Below are 23,135 nucleotides of genomic sequence, written 5' to 3'. Positions count from 1 at the left end.
CTAGGCCTTGAACTTGCAGACATAGGGTAGCTCTGAGGTACAATAATTCTCTCTCCACCTCAGATATCCTGCAGAAACAGAAGAGTAAGAGGTCTAGATGTTAGGGCCATTGTATCATCTTTACCAGTGTCTCATCCCAGGGGAAGGAGAAGAAAAGGAAGGGGAGACATGAAAAACATGAGATCAACAATGAAAGAGTAGAAAAGCACTGGTTTGCAGAGAGCTCTGCCCTCTGGCTTACCTGAAGTTCGTGACAGGGTACCACAGTGACTGCCCGAGGCAGCAGTATTTGTCTCCCAGTTGAAGTAATTCATCACATCTGCATTACTCCACTCCCATCCACCTCTGTTGGGTTCTTGGCCCTAGAATTGGGGCAGCCATGGGGAAAAAAAAGTAGCCACTGAAGCTCTGCTCACACGATCCTTTACTGGGAATAGCTGATACCTATGTTCATCATCATGGAATTGATCTTACAGATGCTGCCCAGAATTCAACCTGAATACCTCCCTCCTATTACCAGATCCCTGGTGATAATCACAAGCTGTTAAACCCAGAAAAAAAAAATAACATGGATAGTGAAGAATATAGCAGGTTATGCTTTTGTAAGTTTCTCTGAATTTCAAGGCACAAGTAGATTCTGTAAAGAACAAATACAGATATACTCCCTTTGGCATTCTCTCAAAATAATAGGTGCAAACACCCGCAATCTCACAAAAAAGATTTCCAAATCTTCACTGAGGGATTTTGTAAAGGGTTACCATGGTCACATTGACTTCATCTGAAGGCTAGGTGCCTCCACAGAGCTCAGGAACTTTATTTTGCCCTAGTTACAATCCAGAATAGTAGCTCTAGCTATAATTGGAGATTTTCTCATGAAAACACAGAAAATAAGCTTTGGAACAGAATCAATGAGAGAAGAACCAGATGGGAGGAGATGGTATCTCACCAGTGTTGGATCATGGAGCCCAATCCACACGTTTTGGCCATTGTTACCACTGCTTTTAATCATGGAGGACACAAAGGAAGCTTCAGCTCCACTTAGCAAAGACACAAGATGTCCTGAGGGCCTCTTCTGGCAGGCCAGCTGGGTAAGAGGGGCAGAATGAGTGACAGACTGAAATTTCATTAGATAATAGCAAGCAAACATAGATGACAGGGTACTGAATGAAACACAGGATGTTCATTCTGATTCTCAAGGAACCATGAAATTTGTAGCCATCTTCTTTTTCACATACTTCCCATGGATTCCCTCCCCTGCACCCTCACGTACTCACATCTGCATCAAACCAAGATTTAGATACACTAAACAAGGCATAGCAATAGGAGCCATAGGCACGGGAGCCCTTGGGGCAGCTGATGCGTGAAGAGGGCACATCTGCCTTGGCATCTTCACCTGGAGTGGAAGGAGATAAAGTGGTGTGCTGAAATGGATAGGAAGGTCAATTTAGCACATGTTGATGAGGCTTGCCTTTTTAGATTAGGTCAAAAATACAGAGTATCAGAATATAGAATTTGAACTACAAAATATAGAATATCCATTCTAAGAGTCATCTGAGTCTTGAGTTTAATCTACTTCATGGGGCATTTTCATTTTTTATTTTCATGCTTCACTTTTCTCATATTATTAACAGATCCCAAATTCTAGGGCTGCCGATTTCTAAATTGTCCTATACAGCACTTTTTTTTTCTCAACAGTTCATTACTGACTTCCACGTTTTTCTTAAACCCACCAACTAAAAGGAACCTCTTTAATTTCAGTAATGGGCTGCTATAATCCCGTCCATCATTAGTGACTTAGAGTGAAACAGGTTATGTTTTAGGCAGTTATCTTATGAGAGACTCTCTTCATCATTACCACATGAGACTCTCCAGAACCTTCCTTTACTTTTTGGCTCTGGACACTCACTGGTCACTCAGTGGTCACTCTAAACTTTACCTTGCACCTGTGCTAAGAGCATCAGGCAGGAGAGCAGCATCCAGGACATGATGGTGAGGGTCACACGAGGCAGCATCTTGTCTGTGAGGAAGGAAAAAGCAGGTTATGATGGAGAATATGGTCTAGAGACCATGGTGAGAGAACATGTTCAGTCTCCTTTAAATAACTCCAGGAAACACTCATTTTCACTCCATTTTTCTCCTTCTTTGATTCTGGAATTAATAGAAGAATACATCTTGTTCCCTTCCCCGTAAAATTCCCCAGGAAGCCTGTGCTGATTTTGTTCTGGGAGGATGGGTACTCTCCTGCAGTTAGATGGGTGAGCCCCTACAAAGCTCCTACTTACCTGTCTTGCAAACCTTGAATGGATTGTCAGGACAGAGATGACTGCTTTTATAATAGAGTTTAAGGGAGGGACATTGGAATGAATAACCAAACGCTCATGTGAGGGAGGGAGATAGGTGGTGCTTGGCATGGACAGTAGAGGGTTCCCATCAAATTTTGAGCTTCTTCCTGGCAAATACTATAAACTATTACATATGTGACCCTTTCCTGTCAACAGTCATGCTGGATTTTCAGGCATGGGTGTGGTTTGAACTTTCTCCAGCCTCTCCCAGATACTTTGTTCTGGAAAACAGGAAGTTGGTCGCTGCACTACTTATTACGTTGTGACATCTTCAAAATATTCTAACCTTGGGTTTAGTGAAGAAAATAAATATTAGCTGAGTACTTTTGTTGTACATCAAAGAAGGAGTTGTTACTGTGGATTCACCTGTATAAGTTTTGGTAATTTGTTTTGTAATATTTAAAATATATTAATGATAAAATTTTTAGTTAGAAATAATAACAATTGATGAGGGTACTGCACTAGTCAAAAGGATGGAAAAGTTTAAACAAAGGAGAAAATGTCTGAACTTTATACCAAGATTTATAGGAACCTTGATAATAATCTTTTGAGTCAATATTTTAGCTGAGGCTTAAAGGAGCAGTGGTTGAATGGGCTTGCTTTCCTGTTGACTCTTTGTGGGAAGGTCAAGAAATAATGCCTCAGTTCACTGTAATTCTGATTTTTCCACTTGATGTGTGTGTCTTATCCTTAACGTTTGATCAGGCATTTGTGGGGTCTTTAAGATTCCCTCAAAATGGCTTCGATGCAATTAAATGCTGTATGTGATTATTTTATGTTACCAAAACTTGTATTGTGTTCATGAGGTTAAGGAAACTGTATATAAATACCGTGTGCCTTAGCATTAATTCCGCCAGGGTCTTTAGCTTGTGTCCATCACCAATGAATGTTCCGGCAGAAAGAAGTTTGATATTTTACATTAGAATGACTTTGAACTATACCAAACAAATAAGGTAATTCATGTTAACAAATTTTATCATTTAAATACTTTAAAATACTATCTTCCCCCTGAAGACTAATTGTTGTCCTGATGAAAAGCAAGGCTAAAATGACTTGACACACATATGGTTTTCAAAATATGGGCACATTTTACAACATGCTTTAAAAAATGCTCAAATATAATTGGTAAAATGTTGTTATTTATCTATCTAATTATATCCCAATGCTGTCCCCCTCAATTCCCCCTCAGAGAGTCTCTCCCCATTCCTCCTCCTTTCACCTCAGAGAGGGTGGGCTCCCCAGGATATACCCCAACTTTGGCACATCTCTGTCAAATTAGGCACAGATTCTTCCCACAGAGGGCAGACAAATGAATCCTCTGCTACTCATGTGTCAGGACCCTCTGTTCAGACCTCGGATACTCTTTTGTTGATGATTCAGTCTCTGAGAGCTCCCAGGAGTCCAGCTTAGTTGACATATTGGTTTTCCTGTGGGGTCCCTAATCCCTTCAGGGCCTTTGATTCTCCTCCATCTCTTCCATAAGGGTCCTGGATCCCTGTCCAGTGTTTGGCAGTGAGAATTTGCATCTCTCTCAATCAGCTTGTTGGTAGAGAGTGGTTATGCTAGCCTGCTGTCTGTAAATGTTTAGTGGTATAAAATGTGCTGATGCGAATGATGTTAATAATTTGAAGATAACTGTGCTTATAAAGTTTTCTGAGAGGGAAACATGAGCACTTGTAAGTATTACATATGCAACTACCAAAAGTAAAAAAGTTTGAATTCAAACAAGAAAATAAAATAACAAAATAGTCAATATTTGAGAGAAATATATGAGAAGTCCATTATGTATATTACATTTAAAGTTTTATATGGAAAAATTCAGTGGTAAAATAATCGTTATGAGATGATGGGTAAAACATGAACATATAACATGTACTTATATGTTGACATAAAATTTGAAAATTTATTACTTGAGATACTTGTATCATGTTGAGCTTAACACAATACTTACATGAGATATATGTTTCATGAATATACCATGTTAGTTACAAAGATGGTGGTTTTGATGAAAGAAGGGGGTAATAAAGAAATCATTCATTGCTATCTCTTAGCAACAGTCATTTGGATATTAAGAATTTAGTTCTCTCTCGATTTCTGTGAGAGTTTTCAGAAGATGTTGGTTAAAAAGGAATGTGGGGAGGAGAAGAAAACTCAGAACTATATTGAGAAAGAATTGAAAGACCAATTTCCCTTGAAAGCATATATGAAAATAAATAATAAATGAAGAGATAGAATTAGCCCCAGAAAGGCACATATAGTTTCCTCGGTAACAACCACTATTCTTTCATCATATTGAGAAATTTAACTGGAAATAATATTCTAGAAAGAAAAAAAATGTACTTAGTAAAATCTAACTTTCATTAATGAGTTATAAAACTTGGCAATAAAATGTACATATTAGTACTTCAATAGGATTAAAAAAAAATCAATGGCTCAAAATCAAAATACTGAAATTGTTTCTTTCAAAACAAGGAACTTAAGTTCCACAGCCTTATAATATGATTCAACAGTATTGTGTTACAGAAAGCATACTTCTAAAAATAAATAAAGAAAATAAACCATCAAAAAGTAAATAGAACTATAAGCATTTGTACAAATATTCCATTTTTCCAAAGAAGAAAATGCTTAACAATGTCTAAATTAATCATTAGAGCTTATAAAATAATTTAATAAGCATGAAAAATATTTTCAACATATAAATTCTAATTAAATACATATTTTAGCAACAGAGTTAGAAAAGGTGTTCTTAGCAATGACACTACTCTTTTCTTTTTTTATAAAACATAGATTCTGTTCTCATACAATATAATCTGAATAGTGTCCTCTCCCTCTACTCCTCCTATTCTTCCACACCTTCTCTCCTCCAGATCTACTCCCTATCTGTCTTTCTCTAGAAGACACCAGGCCTCTAGAAGATAACAACAAATAACAAAGTAAAATATAGTGAGATAAAACAAGTCATCATAACAGCCATCATATCATAATTTGGATAAGACAAACGAAGAAAAAAATGAACTAGCCCCAAGAGAAGGCAGAAGAATCAGAGATTGACTTGCTCACAGAATAAGAAGTCAAATAAAATTCCTAAACTTATAAGCTATAGTATACAAAAAATATCTATATATAGCATATTATATACAGGGAAACTGTTGCAGACCCATGTTAACCCTAGAATTGCCACTTCAGTTTCTGTGAGTTCATTTGAGTTGTTTTAGAGACAATTGATCGACTGGTGTCCCCCATACCTCACTATCTTCCGCAGTCCTTCTGCCTTCTCAATTATGGGGTTCAATCTCTGAACTCTGAGCTCAGACTTCCACTTCAAACTCTGTAGAGATTTTCATAAAGGGATCTAGTTCAGGGCTGTGTGTTCCAAGAGGTCTCTCTTTCCCTTTCCTTCTCCCTTTTTTCCCTCCCTCCTTTCCACCCCCTTTCTCCCTCTTTGCCTTCTCTGTCTCTGTCTCTCTGTCTTTCTCTGTCCCTCTCTGTCTCTGTCTCTCTGTCTTTCTCTGTCCTTCTCTGTCTCTGTCTCTCTGTATCTGTCTCTCTCTGTCTGTTTCTGTGCCTCTGTCTGTCTGTCTCTCTGTCTTTCTGTCTCTCTGTCTCTGTCTCTGTCTCTCTCTCTCTCTCTGTCTCTCTCTCTCTCTCTCTCTCTCCCTCCCACTCTCTGAATAATTCTCGTGGTGGGTATTTGTATTTATAACCATCTTCTCAAGAGTAAGTGTCTCTGATGATGGCTAAATGAAGGTACTGACTTATTCATATAACAGAATGTCATTAGCAATCTTATTCACCTTCCAATGCACTAGGGAGTTTACTTTTAAATGCCCTTTGATTTTACCTAGCCCCTCATCCTCTTCTTCAATATCATCTTCTCTCTTCCTTTTCACCTGATCCTCCTGTTCTTCCCACTCTACCTCCTACCTTGCCTGCCTCTTCTCCAGGGAGGCTTCCTAACTGATGACCAGTGTTAAAATCTTAGGTCACAAGTAATGTGTTCTCTAGTGCTTGTCACACCTTTTCCCCCCACTGGTAAACTTTTGTGTACCTATTAAATACCATTTGGATGCAGAAGGGAGTACTTCACCCCAGTTCCCTTTAGCTGTCTTCAAAACTCTACATAACTGACTGTAAGGTGAAAGTAGAGGACACTGTTTTTATCTTTTTGTTATTCTATAATCTGTTTTACAATCCAGTCTTTATCCCAGTCCTGGTCTGACCTCTGACTCTTCCTCATTCTGTTCCTGGACCCCTCAACTCCAAGAGGATGCACCCACCTCCTCCCACCCTAACAGATCTCCCCACTCCCTGCAGCCTCAAGTCTCTCAAGGGTAAGAAGCACCTTCTCTCACTGAGGCCAGAGCAGGCAGTCCTCTGCTGTATATGTGTCAGGGGCCCCATATAACCTGGGAGATTCAGCCCGGTTGGTGGCTCAGTGTCTGAGAGATCTCAGGGGTCCAAGCTAGTCAATTCAGTGATAAATGTAAATATATCATCACCTTCCTCTTGAATCTCTCTGTGGAATCTTGCCTATTTGAGTTTCTCTGATGGCAGATTAATGAACATTCCCCAATGTTAGTTATTTGAAACAACAAGTTATTATTGTTCCTCATGGTCCTGCAAGGTGACTGCATTTCTCTTTGTGGTCTCTTGTGCTGAAAGACCCCTGGAGGGTATCTTCCGTCTGAAGAGACCCGTCCCAAGGAACAGCGAGACCACTCACTTCGGATGCAAGTAGCAAGAGGTTTATTTAGATACACAGGTACCTGTGGGCACACAGTCTCTCGGAGGACTTGCGCGCCGGACACAGGGGCAGTCCCCTTTTTATAGGGCTTGGGGGGCAGAAGCAAGGTACAGAAGCAGAAGCATAGCAACAGGGTTTTAATTGGTTAGTTTAAATGTGGCCAGGGAGTGAGCCCAAGGACATGGCTCTAAGGAAACAGCTCTGGATACCAGCTGGGGCTGCAGCTCCTGAGAATAGTTGCCTTGGGCTTATCTAAGTGTGGGAATTGTGGCAGACATATGGCTCCAAGGACACAACTCTTGGTCCTAGTCGGGGGCTGCAGCTTATCTGAAAGCTGGGCTTGTCTGAATGTCTTCCTTTCTTTGTCTATTCCTAGCTGGCCGCCCACCCATGTCTTGCTTGGCCACCTGGGACCCTGACCTAGCCTGCACAGCCTTACAGACCCAAGTTCTCGGAAGAGGAGGGCGGCCTTGGCCCCTCCTTTGGGACAGGGAGTTGTTTTTCATCCTTGCTTTAACATGTGTGGCAGGATGTCCTTGCCTCAACATGTGTGGCAGGGTGTCCTTGCCTTGGTCCAGGTGGTCAACTGCAGATATTTTTGTTCTGACAGAGACTGGGCTGTCCTCTGGCTCACTTTTGTTTCAGTATTTTTTTTTTTTTTATCCCTGCCTGCTCTGGGCCTAGCACAAAATGGCGTTACTGCAGCTAAAGCAGGAGGGGGTCTTTCAGTGCAATCTAGAACCCAGGCTACAAAAGGCCAGGTGTGGCACTGCTTACTTGTAACCTCCGTGCTGGGGAAGCATGGATTGGTGGATTTCTGTGGCTCATTAACCAACAAGCTTTGCCTCCTTGTTGAGTTCCAGGCCAGGTAAGAGACAAGATCGTAAACACCTGTGGAACAGCAGCTGAGATGCTGCATCCTCCCCATACCTGCATACATACATGCCTGTACTTGTATAAATGCCCACCACTCACAGAACCCCAAAAGGCAGGCAGACTAATGGATTGGCAGACATTTTGACCATTCTCTAATTCTAAATGTGTTTTATATTTGTACATTTCCAACTAGCATATTAAATCCTTTAAAATTTATTCAATAATATATTTAGCCATAATTATCTAAACTTCACAATGTATTTTAAACTTGAAAAAATGGGAGTTTAATTTTATTTCCATAATTAAATGTAGTTTTGAGTAGTGACCTGTGTTTCTCAATTCTTTAATGAGACAGTAGACACAAAATCTCTGAGATCCCATTTATCTGTTTTCTACTGTTGAGGAATACTAAACTATCATGAATGTGCAGCAGAGAGCCCTGAGAAAAGAGCTTGTTGTTTTTATGCTAAAATCTCAATCTACATGAAGAACAATTTTGTATTATTCAATGAGGTCTTCTATGAGAATCTGTGGAAATAAAAAAAAAATAAAGCAGACTTAACCTGCAAGTGGAGCAATTGCAGATAATTCTCAGTGCTTTATTATGAATTCTCTATTAGAAATAGCATTCTAAAATGAGAACATATTCTCTGGCCCTTCCCTGTAGTTTGTATAAACAAAATATAAAGCTGTCTCATGGCAATTTAGATTGAATAACTTTGTTCAAAGGGTGACTATTTTCTAAGCCTTTGAGTTTATTCCCAAAGTGGCTTTACAAAAAAGCCTACCTTGCATACAGAAGTTAGCATGGAAACTTCTACAGATATATTTCAAATAGATCTGGGTTCAAAATACAGAATTGGTCCTCATGGTCAACTTTTAGATTGAAGTTTACTAAAAGGAAGAAATGAAGTAAGGAAAGAGGAAGTAAAGGAAGTACAAGGGCAAAATGAACAGAGGGAGGGAATGAAGGAAAATTGGAAGGAGTAAAGGAGACCAGATATAAACTCTGGTATGGTAGCTTCTTCAAGATACTGGAACTTGTTACTTAACAAGAACTCAAAATAAAGGAAACTTTGCTCCATGGAGTTCAGAATTCATAGCTTGAATTAGGAACCACAGATTAAAAGTAAGTTTCATAAAAAAGACATCTCAGAAATTTCAGGAGTATTTGGGATATTATCCCCATATCTCCCAGTGTCTTCTCATCATGTTCATATATTGCTTAGAGAAGAATCCAGATAATAACAAGAGTATAACTGCAGGAAAGATCACGAATTAGGAAGCAAAATGCAACCACAACCTTGTGGACTGTAAAACAGTGATGGGAGAAGCATGCATACACACTAAAGGATAGAGAGAAAGGTCATGGTGTGTCTCAGAAATGGAATTCACATCACAACACTGGAAAGTAACTAGCAGAGTAACATGAACACAACCAAGACAAATCCAGGTTCCCAGGGTTCTTTGAGGGTAGAGGAAGAAATACCAACTTCAGTATTCCAAAAGGTTTTGAAGTCAGGTTATTCTATCTGAGTAGGGAATCCATGTGTGTTGCAGTAGGAATATATGAAATTGGGATTCCCACCAGACATTTTAGCGTGGAGATTGTCCAAGATATTATAGATGCTTGAAAAATATGGTAATACTTTCTCTACTCATGATGTCCTCCAAATCTCTCAGACACATCCGTGTCATCTATCTGTGACAAGTGGTAGTGCAAACAGTAGAGTAGCAGAAACCACAGTGATTAAGGAGTTGGGCTTCAGGATGAGCTCAGTCTATTTTATTATGTTAATGTGGAATGTTAATTAGGTAAAACAATACATACATGTCACTTACCACGGTGTCTCATAATTAGCATAGTAAATAGAAACTATTATTCTTAACACTGGATAATGATATAATCTGCTTAATTTTTGATGTAAAGAGCAACATTTGATCTGGAGGTTAAGTTTTTGAGAAGAAACCTCTCTGACTTAATTTTTTCACTTAGCTATTAGCTGCAATCATTGTGATCTGTCTTTAACCTTTAATGATGTTCCCTGGGGGTAAGTGATCAATACTTGTCCACCTTTCTTTATGTTCAGAATATGCTTAAGTGTAATAAAATCATATTAATTTTTAAAAAGGAATTGAGGTATTACTCAATAAGGAATTTTTAAAGAGTGTTATCAAAGAATTATTGGACTAATTTGTGAAAAACTTCAATAATGACTGCCATTTATTCAGGACTAATTTTGTGCTAGCCACTGTGGTCGGAATTCAGCACCCATTAAGTAAACATCCAGATTATCATTAGGAAACAACTAGTCAAGCCTTCATTTTTCACATAAAGGAATGCAAATCTGGAGTGACTGAGTAATCTTGTCATGGATTAGAAGAAGTGGCATGGAAGGCCAAAGTGATTCTCAGCTCACTACCACCAATGTCCACTGAGGGCAAGAGAAGGGAAGATTTGGGTGTATTGGATTTTGCTATAAACCCTTTATTACTACATGAGGTGAAAGGAAAAGTGTCTTAAACATGCTTAATTTGCCATTGGATATATCTGACTTTAAGACTTAAGCATAGAAAATCAGCATCCTGTTATACATGGAAGGATTGAACACTCTGGGGAACTTTTGTGGCCAATAGTCCAGTATGGTTATTTGCTAAGCCACATTGCCTTAATCAACATTTTGAGCTCAGTGGAATCATTGGATATCCTTTACTTATTCAAAATACAATAGCACCAACTTCTTTTTCTTAGAAAAAGATAGTTACTGGCCCACATCTTCTTATAAATTGTCTGAATTCTTAAAGAAAGTTCCAGCCTTTCTTTAATTTAAGCCATTGTCTCATTTATTCATATGGTACACAAGTTTTCTCTGTCTTCAAATTATCCTTTATATTTTTAAGGGCAGGTATTATCTCTGTATTATGGTGAATGAACACAGGAAGACAAAGGGCACATGCCTTGGTCTACGAAACACTACATGTTAGAGCCTGGGTAGGAAACGAAAGTGACAGATACCAGTGAGTTTTTCCTTTGAGGTATTTCGCAGTTATTATGTCATTTCAGGTAGGATTCTTCAGGCATTCATCAACCATGAATTAACTTATAAAAATAACAAATTAATTTTTTCTGAGTTAGAACTATTAAAACTCACCATAGTAGACAGATTCATTAATTTTAGGAATTCATTAATCTTATTTGCTTTCTGCTAATGGAATTTTACACAGGTGATTACATAGTTGCTTTTTCTGAGTGTCAAGTGAAGTTTAAATATTATCTTTTATAAATATATGTAATTCAAGGGACATTATTTTTGAAAACAAATAGAAATTTCTCTAAATCATTCTTATAGTATGGGACATAAGACTGATATTTTTGGGCAATTTTTCTGGGCATGTTTAGATTGTCATGTCTATACATAGAAGCATACGTCTATGCAAACATAGGTTATATGTGCTTGTTTTGCTTCGATAGAACACTTGTTCTGGGAGTGCTCAGCCAGTGTCTTTCCTCATAAATCTTCCCGTTGTAGTCATTATAAGAATTTGATTTCAGCATATTTTGAGAAGTCATTCTGGATTTGGGAGATAAGAAAACTACCATAAAACACCACAGAGAAGAAAAAAAAAACATGCAGAGCACATCCTTCAGAACTTATGACAGTGATTCTAAGGGGTGGGTAAAAGCCAATGTCTAGTATAATTAACTGTCATTACGCAAGGGAAGACCCTGAGGGAGGCTTAGGACTTTTAGTACACCTGGAATTATTATTGACATTGGAGAAATGCTGGGGCTGTAATCCAGGAAGTCTCAACATTTTTACGGGAAGGTATCAGGAGAGTCATTAGGGTTATATATTCTTTGCCGGACTCTGTCCTTTTATAAACTTCTAGACAAATCCCAGCTGCCTTAATAGCTTTTTTGTTTGTTTGTTTTCTTCCTTTTTTTTTTTCTTTCTTGTCAGTCAGGATGTCTACATTTCTACACTCATCTGCTCATCTGCATTGTTTAAAACTCAACTATCTTGAAGCCAGGAATGGATATCACTACAGAGGTAGAGGTGACTCTCAATATTAGTATCCAAAGAATGAAGGTTTGAAGATATGGTAGGGGTCACCATCTAGGAGGAAGTATCTTCCCAAATATCCCTTTGTATAAAATTATTGACTCTTGGAGTTAAGATAGTCTATTTTTTTTCTGAATCAACTCTTCCCAGGGATGTATGTCCTTGATAGAGTACTTGCTCATAATCCCATGGGCCAAGGTTCTTTATCTAGCCAGGACTGACAAAATTTATTCTAAACTGTATCCCTCCAATGAGGGAGAACTGTGTTTTAATTCTGCCTCACACATGGCGCTCATCCATTATAGAGGAGCATGATGTCACAGATTTTCACTTTTTAGTAGCCTAGCAATGGCTAGATGCTAACGCTGATCATCACTGGTGTAAAGGCAGCACGTGTTTGATGGAGAGAGAACTGGAACAGTATTGAGAACTGTTTGAATCAGTCCTTGCCAAGTTAAGAAAGTGGAGGATGGCTTGAGGTTGAAATAGCTGGGAGGTCAGCTTATTTAATTTATTTCCCCTGAAAAGGAATTCCTCTTGTCTGCTAAAAGAGTGAGACTTAATCCCACTCCCTTACAGTGCAAAGCTTTCCTCTGAGCCCTCACTGACACAAGCCTCATCCTTCTATCTGTCTCTAATCCCTAGAATGAAAGGAAAATTATCTTTGAAGAAAATATACAGGTTGAGTGAAGTTTTAAATTCAATTTGATATCTGAGCCCTAAATCCAGTGTTGTATCAGCAGAGATGATATTGTCCCTGGATTTCTGTATAGATATCAGGCTTTCTGTTGGAAGATTCAAAATCTATTTTGCTGCTAGCCTTGTGAGCATGGATAAATTACTAGCTTAAATTGTATCATTTTTAAAATGAAGTGGGATAGTAGTACCACTTGGAATTTGATGGTCCAAGTTTGTGATTCAAGCTCTCAAGAGGCTGATGCAGGAAGATTTCTATGAGTTGAAGACCAGCATGAGACACATAATGAGTGAATATGAAATGATCCAAAGCTGAACTAGCTTCATCCCTGAGATAGGATCGCAAAAGTCGGAATGAACAGATTTGGCCATATTTGGTGCCTTAACCAGGGCTGTCTTCATCTGTGGCAAAGTAGATATTGTTGCCATCAATGGCTTAGGTTATATGGCCTATTCATTCCAGTACAACTCTACAAGTGTCAAGTTCAACTGCATAGTCAAGGCTGACAACAAAAACTTGTTATCAGTGGGAAATACTTCATCATCTTTCAGGACCAAGATCCTGCTAACATCAAAGGAGTGATTATGCCAATGAGTATGTTTGTGGCATCTACTGGTTTCTTCACCAACACAGAGAACTCTGGAGCCAACCTTATGGGTTGTTCTGAATGGGTCATCATTTCTGCCACTTCTGCTGATGCACCCATGTTTCTGATGGGTGTGAACCACAAGAAGTATGGCAACTCATTCAAGATTGTCAGCAATGCTTTCTACATCACAGACTTCATAGGCTCTTGGTAAAGGTCATTCATGACAACTTTGTCATTGTGAAAATACTCCTGACCACACTCTGTTAGAACACTGCCATCCAGAATACTGGCGATGTTCCCTCTGAGAAGCTGTGGTTTATCACCAGGAGGCTACGCAGGACATCTTCTCCGCATCCACTGGTGCTGCCAAGTCTGTGGGCAAGGTCATTCTGAAGCTGAACAGGAGGCTCACTGGCATAATCTTCTGTTTTTACCTTTGATGGGTTCATCATTGATCTCATATTACCCCTAACAAAGGATGACAAGAGTGATGGCATGAAGAATGTGTTGAAGCAGGTATGGAGGGGCAACTAAAGGGCATCCTGGTCTTTACTGAGTGCCAAATTATCTCCTCAAACTTTAATAGTGATGTTTCCTTTTCTGTCTTTGATGCTGGTGCTAGCATTGGTCTCAGTGACAACTTTGTAAAGATCATTTCCTAGTATGACAATAAATTTGTCTATAGCAGTGGTCAGGGATAAATCTCATAGATGTCATGGCCTCCAAGATGTAAGAATCCCTTAACCATTCACTTCATCAAGAATACGAGACCAAGAAAGAATCACTCAGCTGATAGGGTGTCCCTGTCCCAACTCAAATCACGGACAGTCTCTCCTCACAGGTTTTAATCAGAGCCCCAGAAGAAGAGGAGGAGATTAGGGAGTCCCACTCTCTTGTTTATCAATAAAATTCACTGCACTTACACAATAAACTGTTATAAATGTCTAAATTCATTCTGTCCCAGAGAAATATTAGGGAGCCACATATACTGCTGTAATTGCTGTAATTTTCCTGAAAACAAAACATATAATACCTAAGGATATCCAAAGATGGCGTCATTGTATAAAAGTGTTTATTAACTATGCTTGAGGACTTGAGGTCAATCACAGAACCTAATCTCAGAAAGAGAACTGACCCTCAAATGTTATCCTTTGATCTGTACATGTATTCCACAGTACATGAACTTTCATTCATAGACCTCTTTCTCTCCTTCTCTCTTCCCCTACCCCCTCTCTCTCTCAACTAGTAATAATGATAACACATTTCAAATACAATTTACTTGGTCTAATAAGTCTTAAATAATAAGAGTATGTAACTTCAAATTATCAGAAGGCCAGAAGAAAATGGCTCAGTGTATAAAAGGTGTTTGCTGTTAATCCTGATGATCAGAGTTCAATCCCTAGGCCCCTGATGAAAGGCAAGAACAACTCTTGAAGGTTTTCTTTGACTGACACATACACTAGCACATGTGTCTACAAACATGAAAACATACACCCAAATTAATGTGTGTACATAAAAATAAAAAAGAGAGACTGGAGAGAAGGCTCAGTGATTAAGCATACTTATTGCTCTTTCAGAATGTCCTAGCAACCACATGTAGGTTCAGAACCATTTGTAATGGGATCCATTTCCCTCTTCTGGTGTGTCTGAATATAGGTACAGCATACTCATGTACATAAAATAAATAAAATCTTTTAAAAATCAAAGAGAGAGAGGAAGTACAAGGGATAAACAGTCAAAAATGATATCTGTGGACTCAGCAAAAAGAATGAGCCAATAGCCCAGCCCACTTCCCACCCATATCTTAGCACTGATGAGTGATTGTAAGACATTTCACAAAAGTCCAGACAACAGGCATCCCCAGAAATCCAGAGTGCATCTGAATCAACAGAGATTCTGTGGAAAAGTTGGAGGAAGAAATACCCATTCTCTTGAGCCACATGGCTTCCTTTTCCAGTCTTCTGAATCTTTCCTTCAGGGAAGAGTCTCTTGTCAACACTTGGGTCCTGCTTGGGTCTCTTAACCTTTCTTTCATTTGGTGTCTCTTGGATGATGGCCTACTTTTCTGTGTGTTATTATAAATCACCTTCCCAGATAAAGGGCTGATAAGCAATTTTAAACACTGAGGTGCAATCAAGGCCCGAGCAAAGTCCACTGCTTTTCAAGGAAATTGAACTGACTGATCAAGGTGCAAACAACACCAGTCTGTAATTACTAGTAATTAAAAAGGAATAACCTCTTTTTTACATTGTCTGTGGCCTTGTTGACCTGACAGCTCCCAGCATAATTGGAGTTTAGGTTTTTAAGAAACTGATCTTTTATTAGTAAATGGTATTAGGAGGAGAACCTGTTCAGACAATTATTTTAGATCAAGGTCTTGAGAAAATGAGCTTCCTGCCTCTTGTCCTTGCCCAGAAGATGCAAAAGTTTATAGTATTATAGGCAATTCTGTCCCAGCCCAAAGGCCTGAAATGCTAAAACCAGGCAGGAATTCAGGCTTTGCCTTGAGGCCCTTGTTCTTTTCCATAGTACCTATGTGAACACAGCTGCTTGAGCAGAATTCGTGAGGAATTGGCCCAAACCCTAGTCCAGACACTAATATTAAGTGCTTCATGAACAACTCAGTATCCACAACAATGCTTCAGCACACTGGAGACTTTGCAACCCAAACAGCAGCCCAAGGACCTGTTCTTGCTATACAGGAGCTCCCATGCCTCTCTTTCATCTTTTCTCTATGTTATCACCTAGGAATTGAGAATAAGTTTTTTTTTTTTTTTTTTTTATCCCCCAAAGCTCATCCTCTTTGTGTCCCTGAGAGCCATTTTTGTATTTTAGTAATACCATGCACTCTGAAGTTGCTGGCCTGGGGTGGGACTGATAGCCGTTTGTGTGGAGGATCCTAAACCTGGAGCTATTTCTTACCTAATATAAGACAACTTTGTATCCCAGTGCCCCTGAGTTCCTCTCTTCATGTCAAATGATTTTCTGATCTTTGTACTCCTCTGATTTGCCTTAAATTAGTTTTACCTTTCTGTTTCCAAAAGTCCACAGGGTGTGCAAATGTAAAGTGTGTTTTCTTAGAGGAGTTTTAAATTTTGTAAGAGAACTTGATGTTGTATTTGGGGAGATAGAATTTTCCTACAAGTATCATGGTGTTCTTTCACTAGAAAGACCTTCAGTGTTGGTAGCACTGAGTCTATGCAATGCTGAGAAGAGGGCTCCCTGCCAATGGTATAAGAGAAACCAAGGGTGGCTAGAAAGAGTAGATACTGATTTTCCAGAGAAGTAATGGGGTCGTGGATGTGAAACTGCCCATGGAGGTGATGTTAGAGGCATTTCAAAGTGGGAGATCCACATCTCAGCACTGGAAGGAGTGTTCAGGAAGCAGAAAACTCACTGGGGGGAGTTGATATATAAACACCAAGTCAGAAGAAGCAAACAGTGGGTCTTGTTTCGTGGCCTGCTTATAACTCAGCCTTCACCAGTTCCCATATGGTTTAGTTCCATTCTACTATGTCTCTTACATTTCTTACATTTGTAACCCTGGTTAGGTCCCATGAGGTAAACAGCACACAAAAGAGATGGAGTGCAAGCTCCGCAGATCTGAGTACCAGAGAAAACTGAAATCTTTAGAGTTCCACACAACTCTTGCCCAGATCTCTGTACACAGTCAGCTGCAAACATCTTGAGCATCTTCTGGAATTACCATTTTCATTGATTCATCTTCCATTTGGAACATCTCTTACCCTGACTGTGTAGTTAATTCTTCACAACCTGTTCCTAATGTTAAGGGCAGAACTGGGCTCTGGCCAAAACAAGCCAAACCCCCATCCTCAATAGGCCAATCAAGATATCTGAATTAATCATGAAAAGCAGAAGCAGATTTTGTTCAATGAGGCATTTTGGGAAAAAATACAATAAACCCCTTTCCAAGTCCATTTTTACGGGTACTAGAATAGCTCTTGACATGAAAGTAAAGGGTCATAATTATGCATATAGCTAAGTAGTCTTTGTTAAACCTGTGGTTCCCACCCACTCTATCATTGGTCAAGTCTCTCCTGCAAGGTGATCTGAAAGGTTAGAAAAGTCTTTCAAAAGAGAAGGACTTCCTTTGGCTAGGTAAGACTTTAGCCTTCTCTCAGTATGAGATTCTAGTTTCTTAGTGTCTACCTTTTTAATAGTATAATAGCCAAAGTGAGGGTCATGGTGTTTTTGTTTTTGTTTCATTTTTACAATAGCTGCATACATATCAACCATGTTACAAAACAACATATCACCTTCTTAGCAAAACTTCTATATAAACCTTCCTAAATACCCACTCTCCCCACCGCATTTCACAGCCTTTTCCTCTTAACACAACTCACCCATTTACTTGTATCTTTTCTTGTTGTCTGACATCACCAGCATATGAGCTCCAAAGGAACATCCTGTCATCTTCAGAGCATATGTGTAAAAGTAAATACATTTGTTAAAAATAAGGAAGTACTCTCCCAGAAACAATAGTTCAGAACATACTTTTCGGGTTAGCTGGATTAGATGAGTGGTCCCTGTTGATATGCTTACATCCTGATATATTAGGGTTACATTTAATGGGTGGGAAAGACATCCTGGAAGTCTCTGGAAGGAAAACATTAACGGAAAATAAAGGTATAGCAATCAGTTCTTTCCATCACATTGTCTATCTTCACCCAAATTCTGGAATTACTCTAGTACCTAATGTATTTCCAGCAAAGGGTCATCCAAAGGTCTTTGAAATGTGGGGATGTTCATTGTTCAAAAATGCTTCTCTTCCACCTTTCTTATTTCCATAAGTAGTATCACCTTCTACCCAGATACCCGGAACAAACACCAGAGGTCTTCTGAATGCCCCTTGCTTTAATCACTGATAATTCAATCAGTAAAATGGATAGATAACCAGAAATATTAGTCAGCTGGTAAAGGTACCTGCCACCAAAACTGATAAGGTCAATGCACAGAACCCACATTATGAGTTGCAAATTGCACTCCAACCACTATTCATGCTCTTCTGTATATGCATACCTATGTACATGTTCACTCATACACACACAGACACACACATACATACACACATGGACACATGCACACAAAGTATCAAGCAAATAATAAATATAAACATCATCCGTATAAAAATCTTTTGTAACTATCTTCAGGAATATTACCATGGTTCATACCAACATCACTGTGAACCTGAACCACAAAAACTTAGGATGTGTCTGTCTACTATTTAGACTCTTTCTGGTCTTTACAAACAAACTATCAATTATCTTGTAAATAATTAAAATACATCCCAATTGTCTTTTCTTATGCCCATAAATTACACTTAGGAGAAAAAAAGTGAATATCACCTCTCTGAGTTAGTTTACTGTTTCAAACTCTAATTTCTCCCTTACTCTCAATAAACTAGAAGCTACCAATTCCAAAAAAAGTCATATTTGTTTCTGTCTCTGGACACCAGTTAAGTGGTGTCTCTTGAATGCTGATGAATGAAGGCAGTAGTGTCCTAAGTTGTTTGTTTTTTGGCTAATCTTCTATCCGTTTTCTCTTCTTAAGGAGTATTTTTCATTTCATTTATTTTGTCTCCTCATGCGGTTCTCATAAGTGTGATTTAAGATTACAGAGCATTATGAGCAGATGGAGTGGGAGCTCTCTTCTGAGTTACAGAAACAGTGGCATGCAAGTGAGAATAATTAGAGTTGTGTACAGTCAGAGATGGTGATCTTACCGGTCTTGCCATTACTGGACCCAAAATGTTCCATGACTTCTACAATGCTCATGCCTTCTTTAACCTTACTAAATATGACATATTTCCTATTTAGACACTCAGTCTTGGCAGTGCAAATAAAAACCAAGGCATCTGCTTATGTTTGGTCCAGTATTTGCTATGGACAAGATGGCAGTACAAGTATGTGTAATGATGAAATGCTCATCTTCAAATTACTCTCCATAGATGGATCTGCTGCCAATGCTATTATGGCCTGTGAAGTCAACACCATGGTACATGAATGCTAAAATAATTCTAAGAAAGGAGAAACCCATATTCCAATTTCCTTTTCTCCAGTTCTCTGAACATGAATGTTTTCTTCTGTCTTTGGAGTGTTGTCTACAAATAGCTCAAAGTACAAGCCACCCAAAGGCTTGCATCACCAAAGATGTCTGTGAATACTGTGAGTTTGACCATGGCTAAAGCAAGTTGGGATAGGGGGAAGCAGTGTGTGCCTACATGAATATTTGAAGAACAAACCTTGGTGGCGATTTTTATAAGAAAATAAAGCATGTAGCAACATACATGACTCTATAAAACTAAATTACAATGTACATGTATAGAGAACATAGCTTATATCTCATCAAGTAGGAGGTAGAGGCAAGAATATCAAGAGTTCAAGGTCATTCTTGTCTAGAAAACTAGCTTAATTCCATTCTGGGTACATAGGACCATGTCTCAAAGCAAAAGAAAAACAAACATATTAACAATAAAAATAGCACCAAAGATTTAAGTAGAGACATTTGGGGATATATATATATCCCCAATATATATATATCTATATATATATCTATCTATCTATATATATATATATATATATATATATATATATATATATATATATATATATTCACCACACAATTCCATGATGGTCTGCTGCCTGAATAAAGACTTAGCAAAAGCATAGACTGAACCCTTTAAACTATGAGTCAAGAAAGCTTCCTCTCTTTAGTCAACCAATGCCCTTAGGTGACTGTAACACTAGCAGAAGAAAAACATATGTCATAACTAAAATAGTATGTTTTATGAGATCCCTCAGCTTTGCATCACTCCTGCCTTTTCTCCCCAGCACAGTTAGACCCCATTCTACTGAAATAGTAACTAAGGTTTTCTTGTTCACCTGAACTGGCAACTGCCTCCTTCTATGACTCCTTCCTACCCAGGAATTGAAGATGAGGAATTCTGAGCATTTTTCTGCTTTTGTCCCAGAACTGGGGAGCTTTGAGCCACCAGCTGAGAAGGCTGCTTCTATTGAAAATGGCTCAAACTGTGTTCTCACACAGGAACCCAACTTTCATATCCATGAAAAAGGGGCATAAAGAAGGACAGGTTCCTGTGCTTCGGAGTCAAGTTTCTTCTGTGGTTAGCCAATGGCCAGTTAGAGGCATCTGTTAATAGAATGTGATCTGATTCAATCACAAGTGATGTGAGTTCTCATCTTCAGGGCACATCTCTGTATGATTTATGGAGTCTACACCTCTGACAAAAACATACTGCTCTACTTTCAGGACCCCTCACCTTGACTTCACAGTAATTGTCTTTGGCACAGCCCTGCAGGCTATAGGCTCTTTATGAATGCTCACACAAGGTTAAACCTCTTTGGAAATGCTGGTCTTGATGGGCTTAGAATGCTCTCTTCCTTTTCCACTTTCCCCTTACCTGAAACATTCCCTCTTTGTTAGACCCAACTTTATATCTCCTTTTCTAGTTTGATTCGGTAGAGGTATTCTATGTGAAGTAGTCTCCGGAAATAGGAACATTGTGTTAACTCATTTGTAAGCCATCAGAAATATACCTAGTTTCCTGCACCAAGCAATTAAATTAATTTAATTGATTTAATCATTCATACAGAGCCTCTGCAGCATGATGTCCTATTTTCTGGCCTAATAATGCCTCCTGTTTCCAATAAGTGTTCTTTGCTGATTAGCTAGGTTAGACCTGCTAAACCCAGTTTACATGGCTGAGTAGAAAGCACAAAAGGCTTACTTCCTAAAGCTCTGTGACTAGGGATCTCACTCAGGACCATCATGTGAAATAGTGAGAGATTAGACTGTAATTATGTTAATTTACATTGGGCAACATAAATATTGGAAGATGTTTGTAACTAGTGTTGGTGAAGATAACTGTCTATTTTCTGTGATAAAACACCATGTCCAAAAAGAAAGTTGACGATAAAAGAGTTTATTTGGCTTATACTTCTCTATCCTTTATCATTAAAGAAATTCAGTGACAGGAACTCAAGCAAGGAAAGAATAAGGAGGAAAGAGCTGGTACAAAGGCCATGGAAAAATGATGTTTCCTGGCTTGCTCCTCCTGACTCTATCACCATCAGATCAGGGATAGCTCCACCCACAATGAGCTGTGCCCTCCCCATCAATTAGTAAGAAAATGCCTAAAAGCCTTTATACAACCCAATCTTACAGAGGCATATTCTTAATTAAGATTCCCTCCTTTCACGTGAGGTTAGCTCATGTAAAGTTGACATAAACCTAAGCAGCATATATGCTTTTTGGTGGTTTGATTATGCTCAGCCCAGGGACTGGCACTGTTAGGAAGTAAAACCTCATTGGAGTAGGTGTGGCCTTTTTAGGAGGAAGGGTGTGAATATGGGGCTGTACTTTGAGAGACCTTCCTTCTAGCTGTCTGAGAGCCAGTCTTCTCCTAGCTGACTTCTGATCAAGATGCAGAATCTACTCCTCCAGTGCCAGGCCTGCCTAGATGTTGCCAGGCTTTCTTTCATGAGGATAATCTATTGAACCTTCATGTTTGCAAACCAGGCCCAACTGAATGTTGTCCTATGTAGCTGTTGCCTCAGCCATGTTGTCTCTTCACAGCAATGGAATAGCCTAAGACAGTAGTTGGCACCAAAGAATCGGGTATTGGTATGATATGTCAGCCCATGCTTTTGTTCAGGGGATATGAATTTTGGGACTCTGGAAAGCAGTGGAATGCTTTAAGTGGGGCTTAATAGGCGATTCTAGTAGGGAAATAGAAAACATTGGTTCTGAGTGTGATTTGAACTCTGTATGCCAAGAGTTTTCAGTGAAGAAGAGTTTCAGAATATGGCCTAGAGACTTTTTTTGTGGTATTTTAGTGAAGAATGTGGCTTTTTTCCCCCTTGTGTGAAGAGTATACCTGATGCTAAGGTAAAGAGATTTATATTAATTGCAGTGACAAAGGAAGTCTCAAAAGAGGCCAGAAGAGTCTTAGTTCTCTTGCTTAGTATCATGAAGAATTCTTTAATCAAGCGTAGCAAACCTCAAAAAGAAAAGTACAAAATGTATGGTTTAAATTATAAAGAAGCACCTAGAAGTAAAATTGAACTGAATTCTATGTTCAAGGACATAAATGGATTAAAGGAGTGGTGACCTCTGGGCAAGACCTCACCCAGCTAAGCTGATTGATTATGTGCTCATGGTTGAAAAAGAAATTGCTATATCATGCTAGAATTTGTTACCTGGCTATTGTTTTAATTTCAAATGAGCTACTGTGTAGAAATGGAGGACACAGGCTTTTGATCCACACCTTCAGAAATAGTGGCCATAAAAATGCCTAGGTTTGGGCATGGTAGTACATGCCTTTAATCCCAGGAGACAGGGGCAAGCAGATCTCTGAATTTAAGGTCAGCTGGTACAGAGAAAGTTCCAAGCATATGTTCCGATGGTGATATATGTCATTAATCACAACATGCAGGAAACAAGGCCCTTAAGATGTCTAAGTTTGAGGTCAATTTAAAGATAAAGTTCCAGAAGAGCAAAAACTAGATGGTGAAGGAGTTAGAAAACAGAAAGGTGGCCATAATGTAACAAAAGGGGCCAAGTTCTAGCCCCAGCAAGAAGCAGAACTTGACAGACAGCTTCAGCCATGTAATTCTGGCTTTAGAATACAAAACTGAAGAGACTACTGAGAAAATTGATGGTGGTTAGGTGAAATTAAGAAATTTCAAATGATTAAGAAAAGACCAACTTTACCAAGATGACATATGAGAAGTGTTTTCTAAGAGCACAAAGAAACCATGTTCTAGAGCTAGCCAAAGTTGTA

At 38.9% G+C, this 23,135-nt stretch overlaps 1 protein-coding gene across 1 annotated transcript; it reads right to left on the bottom strand.

Annotated features, from left to right (window-relative positions):
* On the bottom strand, positions 1 to 2,012 carry LOC308432248 (regenerating islet-derived protein 3-gamma; the record flags this gene model as incomplete). Its single annotated transcript, XM_080932023.1, has 5 exons — positions 1 to 68; positions 242 to 362; positions 947 to 1,084; positions 1,275 to 1,393; positions 1,937 to 2,012. The coding sequence occupies 5 exons, from the start codon at positions 2,010 to 2,012 to the stop codon at positions 1 to 3; spliced, it is 522 nt and encodes a 173-aa protein (XP_080788149.1).
* Positions 2,013 to 23,135: the final 21,123 nt, after the last annotated feature.

Source organism: Micromys minutus (genome assembly GCF_963924665.1).
Source record: "Micromys minutus genome assembly, chromosome: 18".
Classification (NCBI taxonomy): domain Eukaryota; kingdom Metazoa; phylum Chordata; class Mammalia; order Rodentia; family Muridae; genus Micromys; species Micromys minutus.
This window is presented reverse-complemented; position numbering and strand designations above follow the sequence as displayed.